General features: G+C 38.6%; 1 protein-coding gene across 4 annotated transcripts; it reads right to left on the bottom strand.

Moving 5' to 3' along the window:
- Nucleotides 1–2835: 2835 nt before the first annotated feature.
- Nucleotides 2836–26598, bottom strand: MSL3 (male-specific lethal 3 homolog (Drosophila)). 4 transcript variants are annotated; one of them, XM_017812298.1, is made up of 13 exons: nucleotides 26308–26598; nucleotides 24261–24343; nucleotides 23576–23671; nucleotides 22910–23010; nucleotides 22107–22198; nucleotides 21128–21250; nucleotides 20505–20665; nucleotides 18471–18629; nucleotides 17941–18203; nucleotides 17452–17561; nucleotides 17167–17266; nucleotides 16657–16741; nucleotides 2836–8215 (listed from the first exon to the last, which is right to left on the bottom strand). In XM_017812298.1, the coding sequence occupies exons 1-13, from the start codon at nucleotides 26404–26406 to the stop codon at nucleotides 8116–8118; spliced, it is 1572 nt and encodes a 523-aa protein (XP_017667787.1). In that variant the 5' UTR covers nucleotides 26407–26598; the 3' UTR covers nucleotides 2836–8115. The 4 variants fall into 4 exon arrangements, 3 of the variants coding, with proteins under 3 accessions (XP_017667787.1, XP_017667784.1, XP_017667785.1); XM_017812295.1 differs by lacking the exon at nucleotides 26308–26598 and adding an exon at nucleotides 25471–25628; XM_017812296.1 differs by lacking the exon at nucleotides 26308–26598 and adding an exon at nucleotides 25483–25628.
- Between the last annotated feature and the right edge of the window lie 1020 nt (nucleotides 26599–27618).

The following is a 27618-nucleotide window of genomic DNA, read 5'->3' as shown; positions in this document are numbered from 1 at the left end:
GGGTTTTTTGGGGGGGGGGCTTGGGGGCTTTTTTTGAGTCTTTACAAGAAGAACCCAAAATTTCAGATTTATAGTGGAACTTCGACCCACTCAAAATACTCTGAAGCTGGGCCTGGTATTCCTTAAATAAATTACTTCAGCATCTCCTAGCAGGCTGGTGGCAAGGCTGTCCTCAAGGTGTGCAAAAAAAAGGAATCCAGGAGCTGTATGGGGAATATCAGAACAAGCAAGTGGAAATGTTACTCTCCAGTTCAATGAGAAATAAAATTCTTCTTTCCAGGTCTATGGCTCTCACTGTCCTTCCTGTGCAGTGAGGCAGTGTTATAAGCAGTGTAAAAGGAAGCCTCATGCAACAGGGTTGATAGAATGCATAGCAAAACTTCTCATGTGGAGTAGCTACCAAATCTAGATCTCCCATTTTCTAAACAACCTTTAAATCAGTGTATCAAAAGGACTTGGTACCACATTTCCAACCCAGTCCTCTTGTTAGAGCAGTTGCTCTTGCTATAACACGGGTTGCACTGCCATGGGCAAAATGCACATCCTCCAGCAGAATCAAGTGCTAAGACTGGTGCTCAATCCATACATCCCACACGGCCTCACAAACCTGGCACAGGTGCTAAAAGCTCCATTGGTCTTTTTCATATCTAAATAACTTCACTGGGAAAAACTTAGGCAGCTACATATAGATTGCAGTGCTACATTTAGAAAAAGAAAGGATTCATGGATTGCTTCCTTTTGCTTACAGATCTTAGCCTAGATTTTTCTTTAGACACCTACTGCCTTTGACATAGCCAGGCCTAAGGCAACAGTGACAACTTGTTGTCTTGTCACAACAGAAGAGAGACAAATAATTCAGAGTGGGTCCAACAACATAATATATGAGGTTTGCAAATAACAGCATAGAAACAGTGTTCTCATCTTGTTTCCTGTTTTCTTCTGAGGCATGATTTCATCAACATCATCATGCACAGGGTAATTCTGTTACTATGGTAAACAATTTATCTCTCTCAGTTTATTAATAGTCATTCCAAACAATTAAAAAATTGAATGTACAAATTTAGATTTATGCCTTTGGCAAAGGCAGACTGTTCTGTAGATTAGTGAATATAACCTTCCTACCCAGAAAACCTTGCTATCCAAGGCTTGTGTTATGTTCGCACAGATGTTCACAAATAAATTCAGTCTCTTGATTATTTTCAGATTAATGACATCCTGCTCTATTAGAGCATTGCCAAATCATCATTTCATTGCCAGTCTTGCAAGGTTTTGTTCTTTTTTTCTAAAGCTCCAACTCTAAAGGACATGCGATTAGCCAAAATCCCATTTTCCTTTCTAAAGTCTCAAGCAAGCCTTGTTGCAAGCTTGACTCATGTTACCCCAGGAGTTAATCGTCACATTTTCTTAACCACTCTCAAGACTTCTAAGCATCTGACTCATGATTTCTAATGCCTACAGTTGGCAATAGTGTATATACATGACATGTGTCATACCATCCATCTGCTAGTAAACAAAATCTTTATGACATGTCCAATTAGTTACTACTCACCCTGTTTCTAATAAATGATTTTTTAAAATAATGTTCAAATCTCTGGTGCCAAAGAAGTTATATCATTGCAGTAGTCACTCACAGCAACAGAAAATAAATTCCTCATTAATCTGATTAAAAACAATTAGTAAAATCTACTTCTACTCAATCATGCATGTGAAACCTAAAGAAAACTACTTCAAATTTTTTAACTCAGCAGCCTACAAAACAGAAGGTTGTAAGCCATGAAAACTCTTATACTAAATATCAACTATGCAAGCATTCGCTGTACTGCTGCCATTGAAATACAAACGTAAGGGGCAACTTGTGAAGGTTTATTTCATCTGAGGATTGTCTCATTGAGTGCTTACCAACACCCCCAGCCCACCAGTGGAAGACCATGGGCACCTTCTGCATGGGCTGAAGGCACTTAGTGGAGAGCTGCAGGTTACCTTCGTCCTGCCACTGAGAACAACACCTCCACGAGGCCAGCCATGTGGCAGCAGATTTGTCACACACTGTATTTCTAAGAAGCTGCTGCAAAAAGGAGGGCAGAATGGCTCTTTGCTTATAACACGGGATGGTAGCATTTCTACATTCAAATTAAAACTGATGGCAAAATTTGATGTTTTGATTACTCATGCTGACATTTAATCAATTTTACACTTTAGAGAAAGGCCCTCATTTACAATGCTTGGCATCAAGTAACAGAGACAAATCAGAAAGCCACATTTAAAACTAACCAGCTCCCCCCCCTAAATACATACAGTAGAACTAATTTCAGGCGTATTTAAATTGTCCATTAATTCAACTAGATATTTACACAATTCGATTCACCTGACTCTTTCGTTTCAGCTCTTCTTTCAAGTCTACAAATAAAAACCTAATTATATGTAACACAGATGTGATGATTGTACGTCAGAAGGAATTGGAGACATCTAAACATTTAACATGCAACTTGCTTAGTCTGAGTCAGAACCATTCTCCCCCTCTCCATGAACCTCATAAGTATAGTTTTGAAATTTTCTAGGCTACTAGAAATATATAAGCTAGGAAAGAAGGAAGTAAAGAACGAAAATACTTCAGACATATTTTTGTTTCAAGGACTTTAATAGCTTAATTATCATATTAGTAATTATTAATAGCTTATAATTAAAGACTAGAAAAATTTTAATAAACTGAACATCTGCTCGACATTAGATATTAGAAGCACAACCTGCACGCTACTGCTGTGATGGAGGCATCTGCTGTTCATTTTCCAGGATCTAAACCCATTTATCTCTACATTTCTTGCTATATAAACATACTTTGTTTTCTGGCATCACGCTGAAATATCCCCATAAACATATTGTATGATTCAACGCTTTAATACCTGGGTTGCTCTCCCCAGAAGTACATACAATGTCTTGTATCGATAAGAGAAAAAGCCCTTCTCAATCAAAGCTTTCTGCCATTTCTAGCAACAAAATGGCAGAGAAATTAGAAGGCATTCCATTTCTCCATTCCTTAGAAGACATTTTTAAAGGTCTGTATTAGTGCTAGGATTTATCAATTTGCATCTGAGATTTGTTCATTCTCTTCAAAATGTTGCCCAGTTCACATGACAGGAGCAACCACTCTCAGCTGACAGAAGGAACAATGTGTACTTCATTTGCCCTTCACACTTTTTTTTTTAAAACAGACTTCTTTTTCATCTTTGAGCACGAGTTTATAATACACTGATTTTATTCAGCTTGCTATAATCTTTAGCCTTAATGCAAAAAAGTCATCTGCTATATGAGTTAGAAGGGGGAAATACATAATGCATGCAATAGGGCGGATGCATTAAGTTAGATCTTAGTAAGCATCTACATCTGCTACTCAGTCATTGCTGATAACATTTTCCCGAGGCAATATATACTCCAAACTTTGCTTTGGAAGTTGCGGCGTGAGGGGTGTTGTCATTGAAGTAAAAGCCATTAAAAATTGAGACAGAAACACTGCACTGTGTTTCTACATCTGACTGTAGAAGTGTAGTACCTGTATTCACTAATTTCATACAGAAAAATGATGCAACTACACAAAAAGCTGAGAATCCCTCCAAATTCAATGTTTCATAAGCAAGTGAAAAAACTGACTGTGTAAACACATTGAGGTTGTACCAATTACAGCCAAATGCACTGCAAATGTAACATAACATGCCATCTAGAACTGTTGTTCCTGGGAACCTCATGACACTATCATGTATATACATAGAAAACTAAACAGGTAACTTGACTTGTTCATGCAATTGAATGCCATGATCTCATACCACAAAGATACTACAGTACACAGGACAAATATATATATTTTTTATGCATTTGGCCTAAGTATGCTTTTGCTGCTGCTATTTGGCATTTTATCCTTGAATTTAGAGAGTAGACTTTGTGCGCTCTGAAGTGCACAAACTTGCTCTCCAGCTCTGTTCATAGGTCAAGAAGTTAAAAACAATCAAACATGCACCAGGCCAGAAGTTAAAACAAGACTCTCTGTCCAACAGTTGTCAGCATAGTGCTTTTCTACAGCTAACTACCACAATAAAGGCTTGACTTGAGACTTGGCTTGGTTAAGGATAATACATGTTCCTTCCTTCCCCCTGCCTTGAAAAGCTTATTTCCACCCCAGTATACAAATTTCTGGGAGATGTGCTTATGACTCCAGCAGGGAAAATCTATCATTTTCAAGAAAAGAAGGATTTAATATATACATATACATCTTAACTCCAATAACAATCTCTCCAGTGTATTTCCCAAATGTCTTGATAACACTTTTTATGATACAAACATGAAAAGTATTAACAGCTTTTTATTTCCAATCAGCTTTTTATTTCCTCTGACTACAAATATTCCTCTTGGCATAATTCAGAGCAAGGTCATCCTATACTACTGTTTGACAAGCTCCCATCAAACATTCCCGACGTAACAGCTGACAACACGTGATGTAAGCCCACATCAAGTGCCAAGGGAAACCCTAACATCTGCATAAGTTTGCTTTTAGAATTGGACATGGAACATACTTTAAATTAGCACTTGGTCACTTCTGCATTGGTCATCTCAGCAGAAAAGGACCCTACATAAAAGTCTGAGCTTGAAAAACACAGTAGCAAAACAAAAGGCAACATGGCAACTCTAGTTAGTGCACTTCAAAGAACAGTATCTTCTTTTTTTTTTTAAGCATGATAGGTACAAAATCAAACCTAAAATCAAGAATAAAGCAGAAGAATATTAAAGTTATATTCTGTTCATTTATTCTTCTTTGGTAATCTTTACTGTCTACGTAAAGCACTTTACATAAGGGCAGTTTCACAGTCCTGTAGCCTACTGTCGAGTTACTCAGGCACCTTCATGCTGACAAAGTCAGAGCAGGAACTGAAATTAGTGGTGTAAGCACAGACCAAGCACCTCAGGTACACAAACAGCAGCACTCTTTCCACACCACAACAGCTGCATCATCTGCTTTTAAACTTGTGCTGCAATTCCTCCCCTCTGCCTTTTCCCAAGAATAGTCATATCCAAAACCTGACACCACTCTCACTGTGGAAGCACTCCACTCCTGAAGGCAAGTGGAAGGATTTGCCTTCAGCATAGAGACTTACCAGTATAAGTATGCACTGTAATCACACTGGGATACTTCCCTTAAATACACAAATCAACCCCTCTTCCTTTGGAAGCAGAGCACATGTGACTTGTACAAACAGGGACGTTGGTGTAAACTATCACTGTCCATTAACCTGCTTTCTCAGCTCAGCTCCTCCTCTGCAGAGGCTGTCTCTGAAGTCTGCCAGCAGACTTGTTCCCTGAAGGCTCTCTAGCCTGTTTCAGTCAGGTTTTCACATTCCTTCAGCTAACCCAAGCCATTTTGACTGAATCAGGTTAGAAAACATTGATATGAGTAGCTCTACAAAGAGTGACCAGGGAATAACAAACAGTTAAATGCATCTTTCATCATCTCAGATGGATGTGAATCCCATCAAATATCTGATCAGTCAAGGACATTCAAAGAGCTACAGATTCACATTGGAAGTATAACTACACTACTTAGGTTCCTCCAGCCACAAGAACCCTTGAACATTACATTTCAAGCAAATTTTGGGGCCCACACTAGGGTAAGTCTCTATGTATTTCAAGACTAGTAAGAACTATCCCTCTAACTCAATCTAGTTAAAGTTTCTCCAAGTCTCTCCCACTCCTGCAGCTTAAGAATAAATAAATCAGGTATAAAACCACAAATGCTGTAAAGGAAGAGTGACAGTAGGGAAGGGGGATGTCAAAGATGTACATTACAAAGATGTAATTGAATATGTAAGCCTAATTTTTTTTAATTCAAATATATAGTGTCTGGGAAAGTTGTATCAATTAGAAGCGTCAAGAAGCACAAAAAAGGTGCAACTTCTGAGAAAAGTTTTTGGTTGTTATGAGAGCAAGATAGTTTGTAACATTATATCCAACAGCAGCTCCAAGAGAATTTCATAACAAAGTTTGTTCAGGTGAAGACTACACTAACTGGACCTTCAGAAGTTTCTCCCCCTCACATCTTTTGAGCATCGCCACAAAGTATCAACAAGGCAATACCAATAGTATTCCCAACACCCACATGCAAAAATTGCCATTTTAATGGTTAAACACAGTCATACAATAAGGTTTAAATGCTGCTCATAACTTGCCTTGTACGCACAGGTACCAACAATTGAACAAAACCAGACCTGCCATATTATACACTAACATTCCTGCAATAGAAAGGATAGAGGATGAAATTTCAGGCAGCATTCCTAGACTAAGCTCATGTCAGAGAGTCATTAGTGTTCTGTAGAATTGTCTTCTTAGAGAAACATGGTTTAAACTTAGAATGAAACATGTTGGCAAAGTGGATTTTGGCATACATCGATTCTGCTAGAGATTCAAAACTTCTCACTTGAGAATGAGGAAAGCTTACAAATGTGGGGGCTTTTTGGTACAACAGAAATGCATTTAAAAAATAGTACTGCTAAACAGTAATCTTTAGAATTAACAACCACCAAATCTGCATGTGTCCATGCCAAGCATTGGTTTAATAACCATTGAGTTTAACAGACTGTTCATAGAAGTTTCTCTAAAAAGAAGAACCTTAACTGCTAAAATTAAGCTAATTCATATATTTTCAAAAGCACAGCAGTGCAATCTGAAAAGCAACAATGCATGTCAACAGCAGATTTCAGGTTTTCTTTGGCCTTAGACTAAGCTTGCCATTTACATTTGAAAGATGATTTCTCCATATTATTGGTTTCTGCAAATCTGTGAGGAAACTCGAGTTTTGCATTACAGACAGCATTCTAATAGAAGTTTTCTGAACCAAGGATTACAGAGTGATTAATGCAGTGGTCTGTAAGCCAGAGTCCTGTTTTCTCCCTGTGCTTTTAAAATCTGTGTCTATCTCGACATAGCAGAGTGTTCTGAAGGCCAGCGTTCTAAGTCATGGATGAGGTTTTGATGACAAGAATTATGTTTCAATTAATTTCTACTGAATGTGTTGTCAGATTTCTAGGAACTCAGTTCTCACTGAATTGCTATTTCCAGAGCCAAAGTGTCTAAAACTGTCTAAAGAGACATCCTTCAAGTCTGCAGAAGAACACCCAATGATACAAAAAAGGCTTCTCCTCCGTATGTTGTCAGTGCTCCCACTTCTCATTATTCGCACACTTAGCACCCTCAAAAATACTAATTAAGCAAAACCAAGATGTTTTAGACAGTGAAAATCACACATTTACACAGCAGCCACTGTGAACTTTATTAAGAAAAGAAGTTTGCCAGTTAAACTGCGATGACTTTATTGACTTCTCCACTTAGTTGTAGAAAAACAGTTCTTTCATAATGGCTCTGGAAATCATTTATTGCCAAGTAAATGCTGAATTCCCAGCAATGTATGGTCTGCTTGGAACTCTGGCAGTCTTACCATGAAAGGGCTATATTCACCTTTGCAAAATGCAAAGTAAGCAACACATCTTTTGTTCAAGCAACAAAGTCATTCTTGAGGCAGATGCCATGCTAGCCAAATAGCAAAGCCATCTTTACATTAAGCAATCCTTTCTATCATGACGGTTCCACAAAATGAAGTGTAATTTGTGAGGAAAACAATTCATAAGACACCAGTTAAATGTTCTCTTTATGTAAAGAGATGTTCTCTTTATGTGTAGTCAAGTCTTATTTCTCAGGCAGGAGAGGCTGAGCTAAAATGAAACAGCATGATGATCTATCTTCATGAAAATGTCCTGTTGCTAATGCCTCTGCTTTTGCCTCCTTTCCTCTTTATTAGTCCTGGGAAGTCCTATGCATTAGAAGTCAGAACAAGGCTTCTTCATTCATCTGGAATCAGATTTATATCCAATCCTCTGTGTGACTCACAATGCTGTCTACACACATTTCTGAAAAGTAGTTCTCCATTCCTAAGTAATCCAACCATCACAAAAGATATTTTCCAATTTCTTCAACTCTAGAAGTTGTTTTAATTCCTTTTTCATCTTCATCTTGTAGCCATATAGCAGAATAGCATTGTCATGGTCTATGTATAGTAGGATTTAATCCTTATTAATAACTTCAGTAGATTGCCCGAGGATTTTTAGTACTGTAGTAGGCTTCACATGCAGCTACATAAGCAGATTCTGGGAAGAAATCATCATGGTATTCTGCTAAAAACCTGAGAAAAAAGCACACCAAAAAAAGGAACAGAACATGAAACATTTAAGAGAAATGGTATTTTCAAATTAATTTTTAAGCTCAGCAAAACTACAGCCTGGGAATTAAGAATTATTAAACTTTGAAATTTGGCATACAAAAGACCTGCCCTATTTTTCACAAGTTTTACATAGTGAGAAACAGCCTTTCCCTATCAATTAAAAAAAAATTCAAAAGCTGAAGCTACACTCAGAAAAAGAATCTCAAAAACTATCACAGAAGGAAAAAAGAAGTTAAAGAGATCTTTCTGCAACTGCTGTAAATTGCCTGTTCAGCATACTATTTTCATTTGTGTCGAAACCAGTATTTTCAGTTATCATGACAGAATCTTATACAAATGGCCAGGAACCATTAAGTCAAGCTGTATCTTTTAAGGTAAGTAAAGCTATGATTTCATGTTTCATGTGCCTGTGCATTTAGGGTCTCCATCTTTCAGGAGTATCTGATTTAAATATGGTTCTCAAAGACAAAACACATGCTTTGCAAATCCAGTTCCTTATTTTCCTATTTCTGCAAGATGGTCTTAAAGTATTATTCAAACAGCTAAGCACCCAATATTTTATGATGTCTTCCTGCTCTTCTAATACACAACTGTTTCCTTGTTTAGGACTGAAAATGAGAATAAACAGTGCTACTACTAACACTAGTAACAAACAGCTAAAATGACTATAAGCTTTCTGCTCTTTCCTTTGTAATCAAAGACACTGGGTATATAAGTGGGGGTCAAAGGGCAAAACAGTTCTTAAATTCAAGACTACAATCAAGCTGCGCTTCAGAAAAAAATCCCACAGACCTTCAAAAATACCTGGATATTAAAGATCAGCATCAATAAACATGGCAAACTTAGCTACAGGTTCTCTGAGCTAAGAGGAGGAAGCAATAGAAATGACAGGAAACAATGTCATTTGCAGGATCTGGATTTTCTCAACTAACAGTGGCTAGGGTGATGACTTCACTACTGGAAGCCAGAAATATCAGTTTTGCAGAACCAATACTCTGGACACAGAAAGTCCAAACTAAAAAACAGTGTTTCTCCAACCTCACTCACTGCTACACTGCCTGAATTCTTTGATCTTAACAGAGCAAAAGCATCAAAGAATACTGGCAAGATTCTCTGTATAAACCAATTTAAATTTAATAAGGAGTATATTAATTGCTCAGAGCTCACATCAAATGGTGACAGCATAAAATTGCAGATATGCGAAAAAAGGTTGATTTTTCCCACACACTTGTACTTAAACACGGGTATCAAACAAGTGCTAAACTGGAGGAATAACTAATTATATCCCACTAAGTCTAGAAAGAGCAGTGAGAAATACAAGCTTTTTCAGCTTGTATACAATCCTTCAGTGTGTCATCATTAATTCAGACTGCATGTTGTCAACTTCCTCCATACTTGCTTATTTCATAGGAGCTCTCTAATTAAGAGTATACAGGGGGGCCTAGAATGGTTTCCGATGTAAAATGTTTCAAACCACTACAAGAGTACTGAAATAAGGGCAATTTAGAAGCTAATAAAATACCAGAATCATCAACTGCTATGACCTCTGACGAGCTACCAATCATTTTCTGCAATACCAGGGGTTAGTGTGAACTGAGTGTGGTAACATCTAAGTAGTAACAGAGTTGCACCTAACATGCTTAGAAAACACAAGATTAAGATGACCTACAAGTGGTATTTAATTAATAATTCTTCATTAACACAAGTTGATGACTCCAACTGATTACAGGGGCTGATGAAAATCTTAGTGTCTTTAGATAACATTCAGTAAAACAGAGTACTAAGAGCTGGATCATACTAGGGAACATGTTTTAAAAGAACACTAAAACAAAGGAACCTTCAGAGGGGGCATTGGTTAGCTGACAGTTCCAAGAATTTTAACGGCAAGTAATGGGAAACAAGCTCATTTTCTCTTACAAATTTCCTGACTTTTGCTTAAGATCAGTCATACATGCCAGTTTGGTGTATACTGAAGTGACAGCTGGTAGACATGAGAAATGTTAACTGAGATGCTGTGCCACAGTTACAGCTCAAAAAGAAAAAAAAAAGCAGGCAGAATGCACGCAGTCAAATGTACATCTCCCTGTTCTCCACGGAACAGTTGTGAAAAAGAAAAAATACCCCAGAGCTAGCAAACAAATTATTTTCTGCAGAGAAGTGGGAGAAAACTGCCGAAATAAACACATGGTCACCTTCTGTCCCAATCCCTTCTATATCTGTACACAAAGAGCAGGGCCCTTCTGAAGCTGTTTTCTATTCAAACTACATCACAGTGCAGAACGCTGGCACAGAAATATTAGGAGTCTCCTAAGACTCTTAGCTAGTGGATATTTCACTAATGCTTTGCTCTTGGACAAGCTAAAATAGCTCCAGGATCAACTACAATGGTACCTTTAAGTCATGAGCCAAGATTTAAAGACAGAGGGAGCTGTACTTAGCAGGCAGAACAAATGTTCAGCTATAGATCAGAAAGCACATTGCTATTGAGTTACTCAGAAACTCTTTCATTACTTTTAACTCACAAAGCTGATCAATTCAGTCACCTGTTGCATTATTGCCTTTTTCACTTTTATGCTTTTTATAGAGCTCATATGCATACATCTACACAGTTGATGTATGAAACTGCTTATGAGTAACCAAGTTCTGAGATGCACAGTCCACACTGATGCAAGACTGCACAATTTTTCATCATGAGCATCCTCAAAAAGAAAACTCATGCTTTACACTCATGCTTAGAACATAGGGGTAACATGGTACAATGCAGATATTTCCCTCCCTACCACAGCTAGAGGCAATACTTCTCAAAGGACTAGAGGGGATGGAGACGAGGGAAACAGATATGTAGGCAACTTAGCTTGAAGAATTCCTATGTTCTGATCTTCAAGCATGGGAGCCTGTAAGCAAGCTTACCTCAGGTGACTCCAAGCAATAGCCTCACAAATGTACTACCACCTGACTTTGAGTTATACAGGCAGATCTAACAAAAGAGGCCCAGAATTATCACTATCCACATTAGAAAGCCACTTGACACATGTCAGGAACATTTATCAACACGAGTCACTGAATTAATATGAGCTTTAACAGCGTCACCTTTTAACAAAAAGGGCCTTGTCTTGACAGCATCAACACAACTTATTAACAGACCAGTCTCTGCTTGAAGAAAAAAATTTCTACTCAGCATCAGCTACTATCACATGAATAAACTTCAGGGATAGTCCAAAAAGTGTGAAAATGACAATGAAAGGAAAACTTTAATTTTTAGAAAGACAACCTCAGCCATTAAGGTATAAGAACACAGAGTCCAAAGGAAAAGCTCCCAGGAAGGTGACATCTTAAACACTTATGCTACAGAGTTTGAGAAGGTAAGCAGATGCTTTGAAGAGATCAGTGGCCTGAGAGAGGTGCTGTTTGAAAGGCAACTGTAATGATCTATCAAAAGGAATTTTCTAAGAGAGCATTATGGATCCTAACTCTATGAGTCACCTCATCAAAAGAAACGTCATTTGCAGAATAAGAGTTATCTCCCCAGTTTATAGGCCTATCTCCATCTGGAAGGCTGTTCAGAGCAAAAGATCCCCAACAAAAACTCCATCATAACACCATTGCCCTTGGTCTTTTAAGGGAGAGGGCAGAGAACTCTGAAGATGCCAAGCTGTCAACACAGCATTTCCAGTAATCAGGCTGAGTGATCATTAAAAGTGGTAACTTCTAGTACCACTTTTGGGAAAATAGCACTACAAGAGCTCAATACGGGAGTCCTTCGTTTGTCTTGAGGATGAAGACCCACTTGTGGTAAGGCCAGCACAGATCCCTAGAGCTGCGTTCTAAAAAGCTACTGTAGCACATTTAAAGTATTTTGGGCAACCTCTCAATTTAGATGTGTGATCCAAACCTCAGCCATTGACCAGCAATATGCTCATTCGAGTACCCAAACACTCATGATCTGATAAGCAGAAGGAAGAGAAGCAAACCACATGGTGAGTTTCAGCAAGTATTTTTGGCAAAGCAATCAAACCTTATTGTTCTTTAGTCAAGAACAATAAGCACAGATGAGCATATTCTGCAGACCAAGCAAACAAAAGCCCTCTGAAAATAAGAACCTGTATGATACCAGGTACTCACTGACTAAAAAGCATTCAACATCAAGGTGCCAAACGTTTGAGAGGACCTAAAATGGTAATTGCTTTTCTACCCATTCAATGAATATAGCAAAGCCCAAATAAATGATAGTAATGCCCTGAAATAAGGCACTGTGCAAACAGAATTACTTCAAAGTGTTTCAAAACTTTTAAAAGAATATTCCTTTATGTCTGTGCCCTCTAAACCCACACCTCAATTTATACTCGAAAACTTGATTTTCTCACATGTAAGCTCCAATTTCATAAAGTTCTCTAGTATATCATAACTGCTATGTTGCACAGATACTTTTTGCCAAGTAACTGGTTAATCCCAAAAACTGAGAGGCCAAAAAAACCCTAATATGTTCAATAATATGGATCAATTAATAATCAATATAACAAACACTGGCATAATTGCATTCTTTATGATCTATCAGAAAGTGATTTTTAGTTAGTTATCATCTTGCAACTTTATTAAGCCACAATGAATCACAATGAGCAGGAATTCTGTCACAAAGAAACTTGACCTAACTAAAGATGTTTTCTCTTCTATTCACCATGTGCAGTGCTTCATTTTTTCATTCTCAGACACTAATAACCTCTCATTAATTGTACATTAGCACAGACTAGTGGTGATAATTCACCACTGCACATATACAATTACTACACTCAAAATGTGCTGTCAAAACCAGAGTTCTGTTTCTTAAGGTTACTTGAAACAACTTGTCATCTTTCTATACATACATTTTATTATTACAGTTCTCTAATTTGGTCACAGTCTCACTTGGCTTCCTTCTCAGAAAGTGCTCAACAGTATCAAAATACTTTTCTACCCATGGAGCAGAGTGGCACAATAGATACGAGCAGATTGTAAAGCATCAGGGTAAAATAGATCTAAGCTTACAGGAAATATTGAGTTTGAAATACCTGGGAGTATTTCAAAACTCAAGACAAATTGCAAAACTAGAGACTATTAAGAAATAAGTTCTCCATAATGCGAAAGAATACATGTTGGCCTCATCTGAAAAATATGTATTAGAAGCAATATTTTAGAAATATTTCATCACATTTTGCATTTCATGAAAGTCAAAATACCTGTATTCCTGAAGTGCTGTACACTTAGCTTTGCCTTTTTTCCTACAATACAATCCTGAAATTATCTCGGTGAAAATGGGTCCTGCTATTGTAAAAACAGACATGCTGTGTCTAATGTCTCCTAATTTTTAAGTAGCTCCTGTTGGACAACAGTCCTGAGAAGTGACTTCTCTGATTCCAAAACAGTTTTCCAAGTCAAGGCTGTGTTCAAATCAATGGAAACAGCAAACCAGAAACTGGCACCTTCTTGCCTATCATTTCTCATCACTGAAGCAGCCTCTGGAGCCATGCTAGGCACCTCACAGTAAAGAGAAATCATAAAATACAGCCCATACAGCATTTTATTTTAAAAATAGCTGAAATAATGGAACTAGTTAAAAGATAATACCTTCTCTACTCAAAAACTATTAACAGGCAGGAAGATTTAATCAGGAGTCCTTCACTATTGGAATACCAGTAAGCAAGCACCAGTTATTCTGTGAGCTTCCACTGCTTGCTCCTCAAGACTAAACTCAAACTGTAAGTGAAATTCGGTGAAACCACTTGGTGACTGTCATTAAAGTCTACTTCAGACTGCAAGTACTATGAATTATTTCCAAACTAAATAATTTAAGACTCAGAGTTTTGTACTTAATTTGAGAAATTGATTTTCTTTACATCTGCAAATTCTATACTTGAGAAATCAACTTTCATGTTCTCCAGGAAGAAATTTTCATTATGCACACGTGTAGAAAGCTGCACTAAGCACAAAGGGTACAGCTTCTACTTAACAAGAAAGTCAAAAAGATGCATTTCATACATTCTTCAAAAATACAGGTTGTCTGGGAAACTGAGAACAATCTTGTCTCGCAGCAGTCTGAGGGCATGACTGGAAAATATTATCCATGTAGCATCTCAAAGAAAATTTAATGCATCTATCAAGTACTAAGTAAACTCAATAAAACAAGCTTCCAGACAAAGTATTAAGTAAGTCTCAGTTCCTCAGCCCACGTGACATTAATAGTATAAATGTTAAATGAAACTGTAAATTTTAGCCATAAAATTATAATTCAAAATTAAATCAGTATCTATGTAAGAACTAAATCAGTTGTCTACTACATGGAAGTTTTAGTTAAAAATATATAAACTGCTTATGCTTGGACTACTCTACCTAGACTTCAAAGAAGATTCAGAAGCAGTTTTATTAATGCAAACAGACACATCAATCCTTTGTCTGCTATTAGAAAAATAAAGAAATGGAGAGTACTTCAGCTTGTCAATCAAGAGCAATTCACTAAAAAAAAATTAAGTGGTCCACAAGTAAACTGGTTGCTATCATCTAATGTGTACAGATCTTACCCTTTGAAAGTAAGCCGGAATAGAACTGATATAAAGTATTTATAATAAACATCCATTAATTCATTCCCAAAAAGGAAGACAGAATATGAAAATTGAAGAACTAGTACAAGATGTCACCTCAACCTCAACTTTTCTCTTGTAATTAGAAATAGATAATGCAGAATTATTTCTGTGATAAAAATCAAGCATAAACAAGTTCCTAGAAAATGTAATTGTTTGACCACTTTCAATGACACATGGGACAAAGAAATACATACCCAAATGAAAGACATGTTAAAGTACCATGAATATCTGTTGAGAAAAAAAAAAATCTAATAATCTGCATGGTTTCTGTGCTACCTATTTGACTACACAGCATAACTGATAAGGAAACTAGACTAAGAAGAGTATGACAAAGCTACCAAAGACCAAATGCTGCCTACAGAAGTAACTGTAACTTGGAAGCTTTTTTGGCACTGTCAAAAAAGAAAGCACTTAAAAAAACTAACTAAGAGCCTTCAAATATTTTGCTGTAGCAGATATGCTTGCCTTGAGGGGCCATTTTGGTTTAGTTGTAGCCTAGTCTTGGGGACTGAAGCACACTTAAGTGTTTTCTACAAGGAATGCAGCTTGTGTACTCTGAGCACTCCACATCCCAACACAAAGCCTGGTAAATGGGAACTACCAAAAGATTTGCTTCAAAAGCACAGTTCTATCTCACCTAAAAATGCCAACGTGATTTATTGCTATTTAGAGATGAATACGCATTTCAATGAGATGTTCAGATGGAAAAATAAGACAGACACAGATACTACCACTAGAACTTTCAGTTTAGCCACCTCCCTACTTGTATAGGGAGTAGGGGACATGTTTCTCCTTTCCTCTATTCTATTCCAGTACAGCTCAACCATAGAATGGGTATGAAAACACTGCATTAAGGATGCTAAAAAGCAGAGACCTGCTGTGGTCAACACAGAAGAATCTGAACAGGCAAAGGTCTGATAAAAACTGATCTGATCCATAGTGAGTTAAGTTCCCTAAGAAATATTCACTCCAAAAACAGGTTTCCAACAACGAGCTCTACTTTTGTCCTGTTTGACTTTAGGGTACTTTGAATGCCAACAAGGATCTGACAAAAGAGAGAGATGCAACACTTAACAGCTAAATGCTTCCAGGGAGAAATTTTGTATTGTAGAAACTTTGACATTTGAGACATCTTATTTTCGATAAACAATTTAAGTAAAAGCATATTTAAGCTTTCATCTCTCTGATCTCTAATAGGACGTTTATTTATGCTAGAGTAATGTTATGTTACTTTTCCATACGTGGCTACTAAAGTCATTGACCAAAAATTAAGTTACAATTTCAACATTTGTTCCAAATGTTTCACATTTACAAAACTTTCTTGGCAATTTTATTTTCCACTGTATTGATGTTGCACAGCACAGTGCCACACTAGGTATCTATCACCTCACTGTCATGCACAGATACTAACTACAGCACCTGGTAGAAATAAAGCTGATCATGGTGCAGGTATGAGCTTACTGACTCCAGCTGTGGAGCTTGTGTGTTCAGATCGTTTGGGTATCTCTAAAAACCACTGCACTACATCACAGAGGAACCTTGCTGTTCAAAGCTCAATTCAGACAGATATTTATTTTAAAAAATCGACCATAATTAAAAACATGTTTTAAAGCACAAGTTTTCTTCCCCTGCTTATGTCACTGAAAGTCAAAACTCTCAAGATTATGCTCTCAAAAAAATAACAATGTAGACTTTGAATTTCTTCACAAACATGGTTCTTAACCAAGACTTGTCATTCTATATATAGTAACAATGGAAACATTGCTGTAGTACATTGTGTCACATTACCTCAGAAACATTTCGAAGTGTTTTACTAAAGCCTTTAGGTTTTTGTCAGGAAAGCACATCTTCCCCAATATTTCTGGTAGCTTTACTGTAAATAAAAGAAATAATGTTCTTGTAAAAGCAACTTTTAATTACTTTTATCCAGTATAAAGAAAAGAATATAAAAATTTCTTCTCCCCACAGACCCCACTTTTCCTTGCAAGCTACTCATTGATCTTTCAAAGCCTTACTAAATAGGAACATGCTGAGAAAGCAAATGCTGCTTGGTTTAATGATGTTTGATAGTGTACTGGAAGTAACACTGCTTTGCTTTTCTTAAATGAAGGCTTACAGAGCCAGTAAAAGATAACCAAATCTGTGAATAGCCTAGGAGTTCTAAATAGATTAAAATGTACATTTAGCAAAGAATAAAATTTAATCTGATAAAGCAAACAGAAAAGTCACAAAGGTATAAGCAACAGGAAAAAAAAATAAAGCAACTTCGATTGAGCAGAGAGTTTTTCATCAGTTTACCAAACATCCGCAGCAAATGTTGAGATCCGTAGATATACGAAGGAGGTGGCGGTTGATCACTTGGTGGATAATTTTCTGGCATCAATTTCCAGGACAAAACCTAAACATGAAATGTGATGACATTGGTTATTAAATCTTTATAGCATCATAAATAATTTAGTCTGTACAGAACTTCAAATGCAAAGATAAGTAATACCAACAAAATCTTTTTTTGCATAGCCCTACTCTGAGGTCCACAAAACCCTTAATTATGGAATCTAGGGTAGTAACATTAAAATCTGTTACCTCATTCAGTTCATTGTTTCTTCTACCTTCAAAGCCAGTAAAAACCGTGCTCCCTTCTTTGCTAGGAGTCAAAGTTATTGGTGAAGACGACCCGCTATGGACAGGGGTTTCTTCAAAAAGAAAGAAAAAACAAAACAAATGAAATCAGAAATAAATTTTACTGCTTGTTTTGTGAAACTATAAGTCATTAAACTCAACTAAGGTCTGCTGCTAAAATGTTTGAAGTCTTAAAAACTGAAATTCAATAAAAGCTATCCTAAAATAGGCTTTCAGAAATGCAGCTCATTGAATACTGTGGAAAAATATTCAGAGTACTGAGAATATTGTGTTATATTTCTCTCTTTGGTAATAATGCCTCAGAGATAAATAATTGACACAAAAAGTAATGAATTCCCACTTCAATCACACAACTCTCAGTCCACACAGCATTAAGAAAAGAACAGAACTTTACACTTTGTTTAGACCAACAATTTGAAGAGCAAAAGCTACTTTTTTCCAGGTGCAAGAAGAGCTTAGGCATAGAAGCCGGGGTCTCGAGATGACGTCTCTTAGGCTGTGGGGAAGCGCTGCTTTCCGATAGCCTGTCGCAGTTGGAGCTGTGGCGAGTGGAACGTCTCAAAGACTGCAGGATTTCAGGCTCAGCTTTCCGCCTTTTCGGCGTGGCCGGCTCCCCTGTGGCGGGCTGGCTGTCAGTTGACTGAGGCGTGGGCGGATTCAGTAGAGGAGGACTTGGGGAAAGTTCCTCCTGATTCCTAGGAAATTAAGGCAGCTTTACAGAATTGAAGAGATGAGGGCTCCCCCCACAAAAGAAATTCTTCCAGTTTCACACATCTTGTTAAACACTTATTCGGATGAGACAGTCTCCTCCCAATAACTATTAAAGTGATGAGGCCTTCTATTAAATACTATTTTCCAGAAGTATACTTGTTTTCAAATAAAAGTTAAAACCCACAAATACGACATTCTTCTACATTTTACTGAGGAGATGAGCAGTATTAAACTCCTTATATCCAACCTACCTGTTAGTATTTGTTGAGTTTTCTTTGATAGGAAGAAAGAACTTTGATGAGGTCACCTTCTTAAACTGAGCTTGTTCATAAGGATAGAGCAAAATTAATGGAAGTGTGAAGTCAAAGGTTATTCTCAGCCCATCCACCATCTCTTTGCATAACTCAACACTAGAGGGGAAAAAGAATACGAAAAGTTGCATGTCAAAAATTTTCAGCATAGTTGTACAAAATTGCCCTTTAATATGGACCATTAATATCATAACTACAATATGCTGATTTAATCACTAAGTAATAAGTGATTAAAAGCATACTTAAAAAGACAGTGATTGTTCTCATTAACTTAGAGTTACAAATTTTTAAAAAGTCTGCTTCATAACCTCAAAAAAACTACACAATTTTTCTGTTGTATTACTGGATTAATGAAATCTACTGTAGAGTAAACAAAGTTAGTCAGATGTTTTTCATGTAGCATTATTTTGTTTTTCCAAGTTTACTAGGCTGAAAACAGAGGCACAGAAAAAGGAAGTACTCAACAGACTGAATCTCTGTATATAAGGAATACAAAGAATTTGATCTATAGCTGCTAAGATGCAGTTAAGGCTGTGCTTAAGAGATATCCAGTGAACCAACAAAACCAGATAAATTTCCACTGGAAATCAGCCTCCAATGGTCTGCTCCAGTAATCAAACACTACATTTAGAGGCTACTAGGAACTTCAGTTTTCGGCTTGTGCAAAAGACTCACAATGTTAGGTGGTGCTGTTACAGCAGAACAAAGAACACCAAGTGCAGCCCACCTGCAACACCTCTCACCTCTATGAAGGTATTCCACTCTCATGTTTCAAGTGCATATATGTGTAGGGTGATAGAAATTTGATTCTGCCAAAATGACCCATGTTAGAAATTCCAAACCTATTACCATTTCATATCAGCTGCTAAAACTACTGCCTTTGTTTTTTTTAAATACTACAGTTAAATTGGGTTGGGGGACCATCATGTGCAGAAATTATACTAGATCCAATAAGGTCAATAACCTTCATTGTTAGAGCAGTAAGGGTAACATAATAAAACCATCCGCTGAACCTCTCCTACTTAATGGATCACTAAAACTATACACATTTGGAGAAGTTCCTTAAACATACACCTTTAAAAATTATAATGTGTGTACAACCTTCTGTTCATATTTCTGATATTTCTTCTAGCTTTTTGTTTGGGAGATTATACTACAAAGGAAAAGTATTAATCTGTCAAAGAATGAATGACATCAACATAAACCTAGACACTCATATAGACGGAAGTATTTCAAGGAATAGTGTAATTACACACCACTGAAATAGAACATTGTAACACAAGTCAAGATCACTCTTAGATAAAATACAAGACTGTAAACTTACATAAAGAAGCAGCCTCATCTAACACCAAGAATCTTTAACATGAGAGAAAAAAACAACCAAACAAAAAACACCACACTGCAAATGTGGAGGGTTAATTTGTTTGTAGTATGGTAAAAGAATATAGAGCTCAGCTGAGAAAACAGAAACTAAGACACAATTAATTTTAACAAACAGGATTGGTGTTACTACCCACAGCTTCCCTACATATTGACTCTAGGATTTAAGATCATATGTCAACTGAAAAAAAAAAACCCAACCGGCACTTAGAGTTTTTTAGAAGTGTTTGTATTAATTCTTCATCCTTTATAAAACTTGAACCCGTTCAGTTTTATTTAAGCAGGACATTCTCGTATCAGATATGAAATTTTTCACATTGACAACAGCAACACATTCTTCCAAACGAGTCACAATATTTACAAAAACTTACATGCTAAAACAGGATATTGATACTTTTGCATAATGACTTTTCAGAATATAGGGACTCTCACTGATAAGCAGTCAGCGTTACTGTACTACAGGTATCTGTCAAATACCTTAAGCCTTATAAACAGACATACATCATGGTATAAGCTCACACAAGTGAACAGCCATAAAACAGAACACAAGGTCATTCTTCTTGTGACAATAGCACTGGACTAAATGTTACTTACTTCTTCTCTGGTGGCACATAATGAAGATTCATATTAGCATGTGGAGTCATCTGATGGTGCCGAGACCTTTCATTGGCTGAAAAAGCGGCATTAATAGCAAAATGTTTCACATATGACTCCAGGATGGTTATTATATTTGTCTGACAAGGAAGCTTCACTAGCTAAAAAGAAACAATAAATTAATGTCTTATAAAAACAGTTACCAAGCATACCAAATTAAAACAGGAGCTTGTAATGTACCAATTAATTCAGTAAATGTCTAGTGCATGAAGCTATTTCAGGACTGATTAATTTCAACCCTTAAACTGCATTTTTGATCAATGCTTTATAAACATCTGGAGCAACAAAAAACATGGTCAGGTTAACAAGCTTGCTGCATTTCCAGCTTTAAAACCAATCTGCATTCTAAAATACAGTTGGGTACTGAGACACTACACTTAAATATGACAAGTCATTGCTTTAACTATAGAGAAGTCTGCTACATTATTGGTATTCTTCCTTATACTGTCTAAGCTCACCTTTACCTCGAAATTAAAAAAAACAGAACTTGTACACACAAAAACTACTTTTGATATCTTCCTCACCCTCCCATGAACATTCATTTCACAACTTTTATTTCATACCCTTTTTCTTCTGTTAATATAATAACAGTCTTCCTCAAGCTTCTTTTTCAAGACTTCAGGAATTTCTATGCTTATTGCTCTTTCTTCCATGTCCCTTTTTGTATGAGTGTCCTGTTCTTCTTTCTACAACAGATCAGTGCAAGAAACAATATATTGTTTGTCCTCATGAATATTAGTGAAAAAAGAACTTCAGCAGTCAGGATGCAATATAACAATCCATTTTTCTCATACAAAAATAAAATTGTATTATTTATGGAATAAATATTTAAGTGGATAATAGTCTTACTGTAAGCTATTTAACAATTCTGGTTTTGAAAGCATCTGCAAATTCATTTCTTAAAACTTTTTTTTTTAAATTTAGCATTCTCTTAAGTATTTAACAAACAAACAAACAAACAAACAAACAAAAAAACAACACAAAAAAACCCCACCAAAAACCCCAAAACCAAACCAAACCAGAAATCTGTTAGGTTTTGCTGCTTCAGATCACCCTCCCTGTACTACTTAGATTCCACACACCTTCAGAACAACTGTAGAAAAATAAATGTTTTTTCTTGAAGTCAGTCCTCTACATCTTAATTTAAGACCAGGGTTGACGTGTCTATGTCATAGTAAAACACACAAGGAACCTGTTGCTATTAGGAATTGTCCAACCTGCACAGATCAGTAAATTTTCACAGCACCCACAAAACTGGGAAATCTAGTCTGCTACATTTTCTCCACACAAGCCTTATGTGTAGGAAGAGGGGAAAAGAAACAAATTTGTGTTTTTAGATTAATATCAAATAACTCTACAAGAATATGACATACTGTATAATTTTTGAAATCTCAACAACAGTAGAGACCAGGAGTAAGAAAATTATGGTTTTAATTCCAACTAAATTACCACCTGTGGCCTATATTTCATCTACTTTAATTTTTCCAGATTTTCAAGTACAGATTTTTAAATTCTATTAACTTAGGGAGCTCATGAATATACCATTTCTGTCCTCTCGTCTATGTCACTTTCTTCACTTTTTATTTCTTCATCTGTTCCTTCATCACTGTCATCAGAAGAAGAACTACTTATAGCTGCATAAAAGAGATTTCACATATTTATGTCACGTTATTACATTGCAGAGGTTATGACCAAACAATTTCAGGCCCCAATGCAAAAAAAAAAAAAAAAAAGAACAAAACACCAAGCCACCAAAAACCACAACTAGCTTGTTCTATTTAATGAGAATGAATAATTCTAATTGAATTAAACACACAAGTATTATTTACAGCACGCTATAAACATCTTAAATATGTAAGATGAGTTTATAGGAAGTATTCTTGCATCCTCTCTAAAAACACTCACTTTTAAAAGCTCCCTACATTGCTGAACACGCAGGGATCTTCTCAATTTTCATTGGTCTTTAATTCTGAACAGGGAATTAACACATTAATCATTCAATCAAAAGGTCTGGATCTGTGCAGTGACAGTTTCCAGAACATCAGTTAAGTGCCAGCCAGTGTTCCTGCTAGCTTTCTAGTTACAAAGAAAATTGCAGGAAATTAAAGATCTGTCTTGAAAGTGAAAATCAGCCAGTCAGCTGACAAGAAACAGACCTTTGTGCCAGGTAGACTAGGGAAAAAATAATCTTACTGCCTCCTTCTTCATACAACTGCCTCTGTGTATTTCAGACAGGACCACGATACTCTTACATCATCCTGATAGCAAGTTACAGCATGCACTGCTCCCCAGGTCAAGAAGTTAAAGGCATCCCACCAGTTACCAAAGGATGAAAATAAGCTCACAGTTTTCGCTGCTCTCATCATTTTCTTCTGCAGGAAGGCTTTTTAACACAGAGTCAACACCAGGCAACCTGCAACGTCTCTTCTTTCTTCCCTTTCTTCTCCTACAGAACATAAAATTGTTCACTGAAATTTGGCTAATATTTAATTTGTTTACCCTAGCTAATTCAACTACATGCAAATGCACAGGAAACATATGTTTCAGTTATTTTCATTAATTAATGCTGAAATAATTTGGGCAATGCTTATTTGAGAGTGGACACCTTAATATCTGCACAGTAGCTCATATTCATGTTCTCAAGCAGATCCTCAAGCCATGGCCAACCAATATTATATTATTGCTTTTGGCTGAAAAACACTTCAGGTTTTCCCAAGTTATTTTGCAAGTACATTTCTTTGGGAAGATGCAGATCCAATATACAAGCATTTTGCACAATAGTTAAGAATAACACAGTTATTAAGTGTTAGTCTTTTAGAGTGGTGCTTAAGAAGAATACATAGATATCTACTTCAGTATGAGAAGAGTAGCTCTCTACAATGCACTGACTGTACTGAGTACATATCTACCATCTACAGCATGAGCTAAGGCCAAGCTCACTTGTAGACTTGTATCTGTTTGAATTTGAAAATTAATCTCTCATTTATTTTGAGGCCAAAAGGATTTCTTACATGCGAGCCACAGCCTTCCGAGCCAATTTACGCTGTAATCTGCGGTTTTCGTCTGTATCACGAAGAACATGATCTTCAGCTGCCCATCTATCCCAGCTAAGGATAAGTAGAAAGAAAATTATGAACATATGAACATATGATGATTACTAATGAATTCATGATTACTAATGAATTAATATACATTAAATCTACAAAGCACTCTTTTAACGTCATTAAGAAGCAACATCTGTATCACAAGGTTTCCGTTCTTCTGCATTTACGTGGCTTCAACTCTCGTTGTTGTCTAAAACCTCTCGAGCTTTGACTTCACATGCAAGAGCGTTTGTAACACCAACACATGCTATCGATCACAGGCAGACGCTGCACTCACGTATTGGCCTTGATAAGCAAACAATCCAGGTCTAGATTTAACAAAGCATAAACTTTTATTAATGGAAACCTAGGAGCCACAAGTATATGTCGCAGACAGATATCCCATGAAGTTTAAACTCACGGCTATCAAACTGATTCACTGAAATTTATGGATACAGATCAATGTGTCAACATGAGCAAGTATACTGAAGGCATTTACAAAACCAAAAATACTCCTGACAACAGCAGTCCTTTGATATTCAGTGCAATGCCTGTCTTTGCAGAATAAAATAGAAGAAATGGGAGAAGTGAAACAAGATATACGGGTTCTTACCTTCTGTTCCAACCGTTAAAATGGATCAGATATTCTGGAATCTTTCTGCCTTTCTCATCTTTCCCAACAACAATATCAACAATCTGAAACAAACATTGAATAGTATGTATTAAAAAGTGTGAGAGAAAGTAACTCTTCCAGTATTTAGAGAGTTTATGCACAAACAAAGAAAATTAAATTAAATGGACTTATTATTTTGCCAGTTAACACTGACATGAGCAGAAGATATGGATTATACTAAATGGTCAGAAAAACTAGCTTTCTTGTTGAGTACTTTTAACACTGGAGGCTGCTCACCATCTTTGTCCTGTCCTCAAATATCCCATGCTTTCAAGACAGACAAAGAGCGATGTCAAACAACGCAGTAGCACAACATGGATATGCAGATTTGGGCTATTAATGTTTTCTCCTGTGTGCTGTCTCAAGCCCACAAAGCAGGAGAAAACACTTCTCTATATATAAACCCCAGAAATGCTGCCACAAAACATTAAAATGCTTTGTGAATATCTGAGCCTTTGTTTTCTTTCTCTTTCATGCATGGGCTAGTCTGAAAGAGCCTGCACCTCAGAAGGAAAAGATGGATCTAGTGGATCATTAAGAAAAGCATTGGTAATAGTAATAATAAAGGAAGGAATCATGCAGCCTGCACTTGAGTAGCTCTCAGTAGATCATGTATCAGCAGTTAGGCTACAGTGATGTTTTAATTTAAAAACATGTGTGATGTTTAATTTGGGAGTCCAGAGTTTAAGAACTATTGATGGATTCAAGGACAGTTGTGCTATTTAGGGTATTTGAAAGTGAGGAAGAAAAGGCACTACACAGTTTTGCACTCAGGATACCTCTGTGGATAGCAACTAAAGCTGCTGGGGTTGTCAGAACATGAGAATATGTGTACAAACAAAAGGGCAGCCCAAAATATTACAGGATGGTGGTGTTCCTAATCAAAAGTGTTTGAGAAACACAGACCTACACAACTAGCAAACTTCCACCAAAAACTACTGATTTGGTCAAGAATTCAGTTGCAATACTTTCCTTTTCATCCCTTTCTGTAACAAACAAAACAACCAAACAAAAAAACAACCAAACAAAAAAAACAAAACAAAAACCCTCTGTTTGCAAGTTGGGCAGAGATGATTTAGGACTGCAAAATAATCCTGTATTTACATAAAGCTCTGTAATTACTATTACTACTCTTAAGGTCAGGCCTTACTGAATCAGTCACCTCCTACTCCAACACCTAGGATCCACCGCGCACTGCTTGCTATCCTATTTCCGTATACTCTCAGCACCAGCGGTACCACTTAAACCCTTCTGAAAGGCAGAAGGGCAGCAAGCGTGGGAAAGCGTGAGGGGGAATAAATCTATCTACGCTACGCAACTGCGGGGATGAAAACCAGATTTCAGAATTACTTTGCAGGTGTTCAGCAGAAAACAGAAGGCGGGAAGCGCTTCCGACACTCCCAGAAATCCTGGGCGGCTCCGCTCTACCAGTCTCGACAGCCAGGCCCCGAGGGCCCGGGCCCCATCGCTGTCACCCGCCTCTGCTCCCCAGCGCTCTGGGAAAGGCCCAGAGGCTCCTACACGGCTGCTACGCGCTCCCCTCGCCCCCGGGGCTCCGTGTGCGGAGGGACAGAGCTGAGTCTCGCCAGGGGACGGGCCTGAGCCGCCCGCAGGGAGCGATGACGAGGGGAGAAGCCCGGCGGGGCTGGCACCGCCTCGCTTCGCCTCCCTGCCCCGTGCTGGCGGGCGGCCCCCGCCCCGCGACCTCTCCGCCTTCTCCCCCCTCTCCGGGCCAGCGCCCGTTTCCCGCAACAAGTGCTGCTGCTGGCGGACCCGCCTCCCGCCTCCGAATCCCCGGTCGGGCCCGCAGCCCTTTCCCTCCCGCGCCGCCTCCCGCCCGGGAGCGCGCGCAGCACCCGGCGGGAGCGGTAACGGGAGAGCGGGAGCGGTAACGGGAGCAGGCGGGCCGCGCGCCGGCCCCGCCCCGCGCGCCCGGGGACGAGGGGGACGGGCCGGAGGGGGGACAGGGGCACGCGCGGCCGGTCACCTTGGCATCATAGAGCACTTTGGCTTTGGTGGGGTCGGGCTCGAAGCAGAGAACTCTCTCTCCCCGGTGGAACTTAAATTTCATTCCCCGCGAGGTCATTTGTTCATCATGGCGCAAAGGAGAAGAGCCCCGCCCGCTCCCGCGGGGAGGTGCTGCGGCCGGCGCGGCCCCGCCCCCGGCTCCTCCGGCAGGGGCGGGCGGGGCAGAGCAAGTCGAGGTGCTGTGCACTGGTACCCCAGCTCTCCTCGGTGGAGTCGTGCTCGGCCCCGGCCCCGGCAGGGATGAGCTGCCCACCCGTGCCCACCCCGCTGGTTCCGCGAGGTACGCGGCACGGGCGGCTGGGACCGGGCGAGGGAGGGGCGGCGGCCGGGGGACGGGTCCCTCCGAGCGAGAGGGCGGCCGCCTGCCCTGGGCCGGGAGAGCCCGAGCAGGGGGAGGCGAGAGCGCTCGGGCGCGGTTTTCCCGGCCGTGCTGGCGGAGCCCCAGTGCCCCCGGGGCAGGGCCTTGCGCTAGGCCTGTGCCCGCCTGCGGGGCCGGATGCACCCCGAGGAAAACGGCTGTCCTCTCTGCTGCTGCTGCCCCTCACCAGACGTTCCCAGTCCTTACCCTGTTTCCCGTGTTCTCTGCTCAGCAAAGAACAGCCCCTACTCCCAAGTGGGCTATCCGTATATTGTAACCTCCTGCAAGGTTTGTTTTCCTCTCCATTGTTCCTTCATTGTTCTTCAAGAAAATAAGCTCGAAATAAGTAGGCCGTTGCCTTAGAGTTTGATTTGTCTTTCCAATGTTTAATTTGAGATTCCACGAGCATGCAAGTAGTGGAAATAAAATCAATACACAGCTTTCTTGCCAGTGCACTGATGCCTGGAAGGGACTCAGCCAGAGGAACACTGCAGTTTCCCACAGGATGTTAGTTATTAGGTGCTTCCTCAGGCTGTTACAGTTTTGATGCCAGTTCTGCATTTCTGATTTACACAAGACCATGACAGAGCTGAGAGGCCTGGGCTTAGCCAGCCTCGTAGAAAGACCAGTTAATTTGTGATTATTTAGCATTTTTGAAGTTGCCTTTCTGTAAAAGCTGTTCAGGAGGTGGATTACTCTAAACAGAGAAAGGCAATCCTGCAATGGAGTAGTCCAGTGCTAAGGGGAAGAGAACTTTAAATTGTCTTTTTTTTTTCCAGTAACAAAACTGGAAACTGGCAGGAATGCCTTGGGAAAGAACAGGGAGCTGCTAGGGTATTACCAGAAGGTTTCTGAAGGTAAAAAGTGATACGGGGTGCCCAGAAAACAAGACTCTGAGAGGGTAGGTATCCT

The sequence above is a fragment of the Lepidothrix coronata genome, unplaced genomic scaffold, assembly GCF_001604755.1.
Source record: "Lepidothrix coronata isolate B3197 unplaced genomic scaffold, Lepidothrix_coronata-1.0 Scaffold35, whole genome shotgun sequence".
NCBI lineage: Eukaryota > Metazoa > Chordata > Aves > Passeriformes > Pipridae > Lepidothrix > Lepidothrix coronata.
The sequence above is the reverse complement of the archived record's forward strand: the minus strand, read 5'-3'. Positions and strand labels throughout refer to the sequence as shown.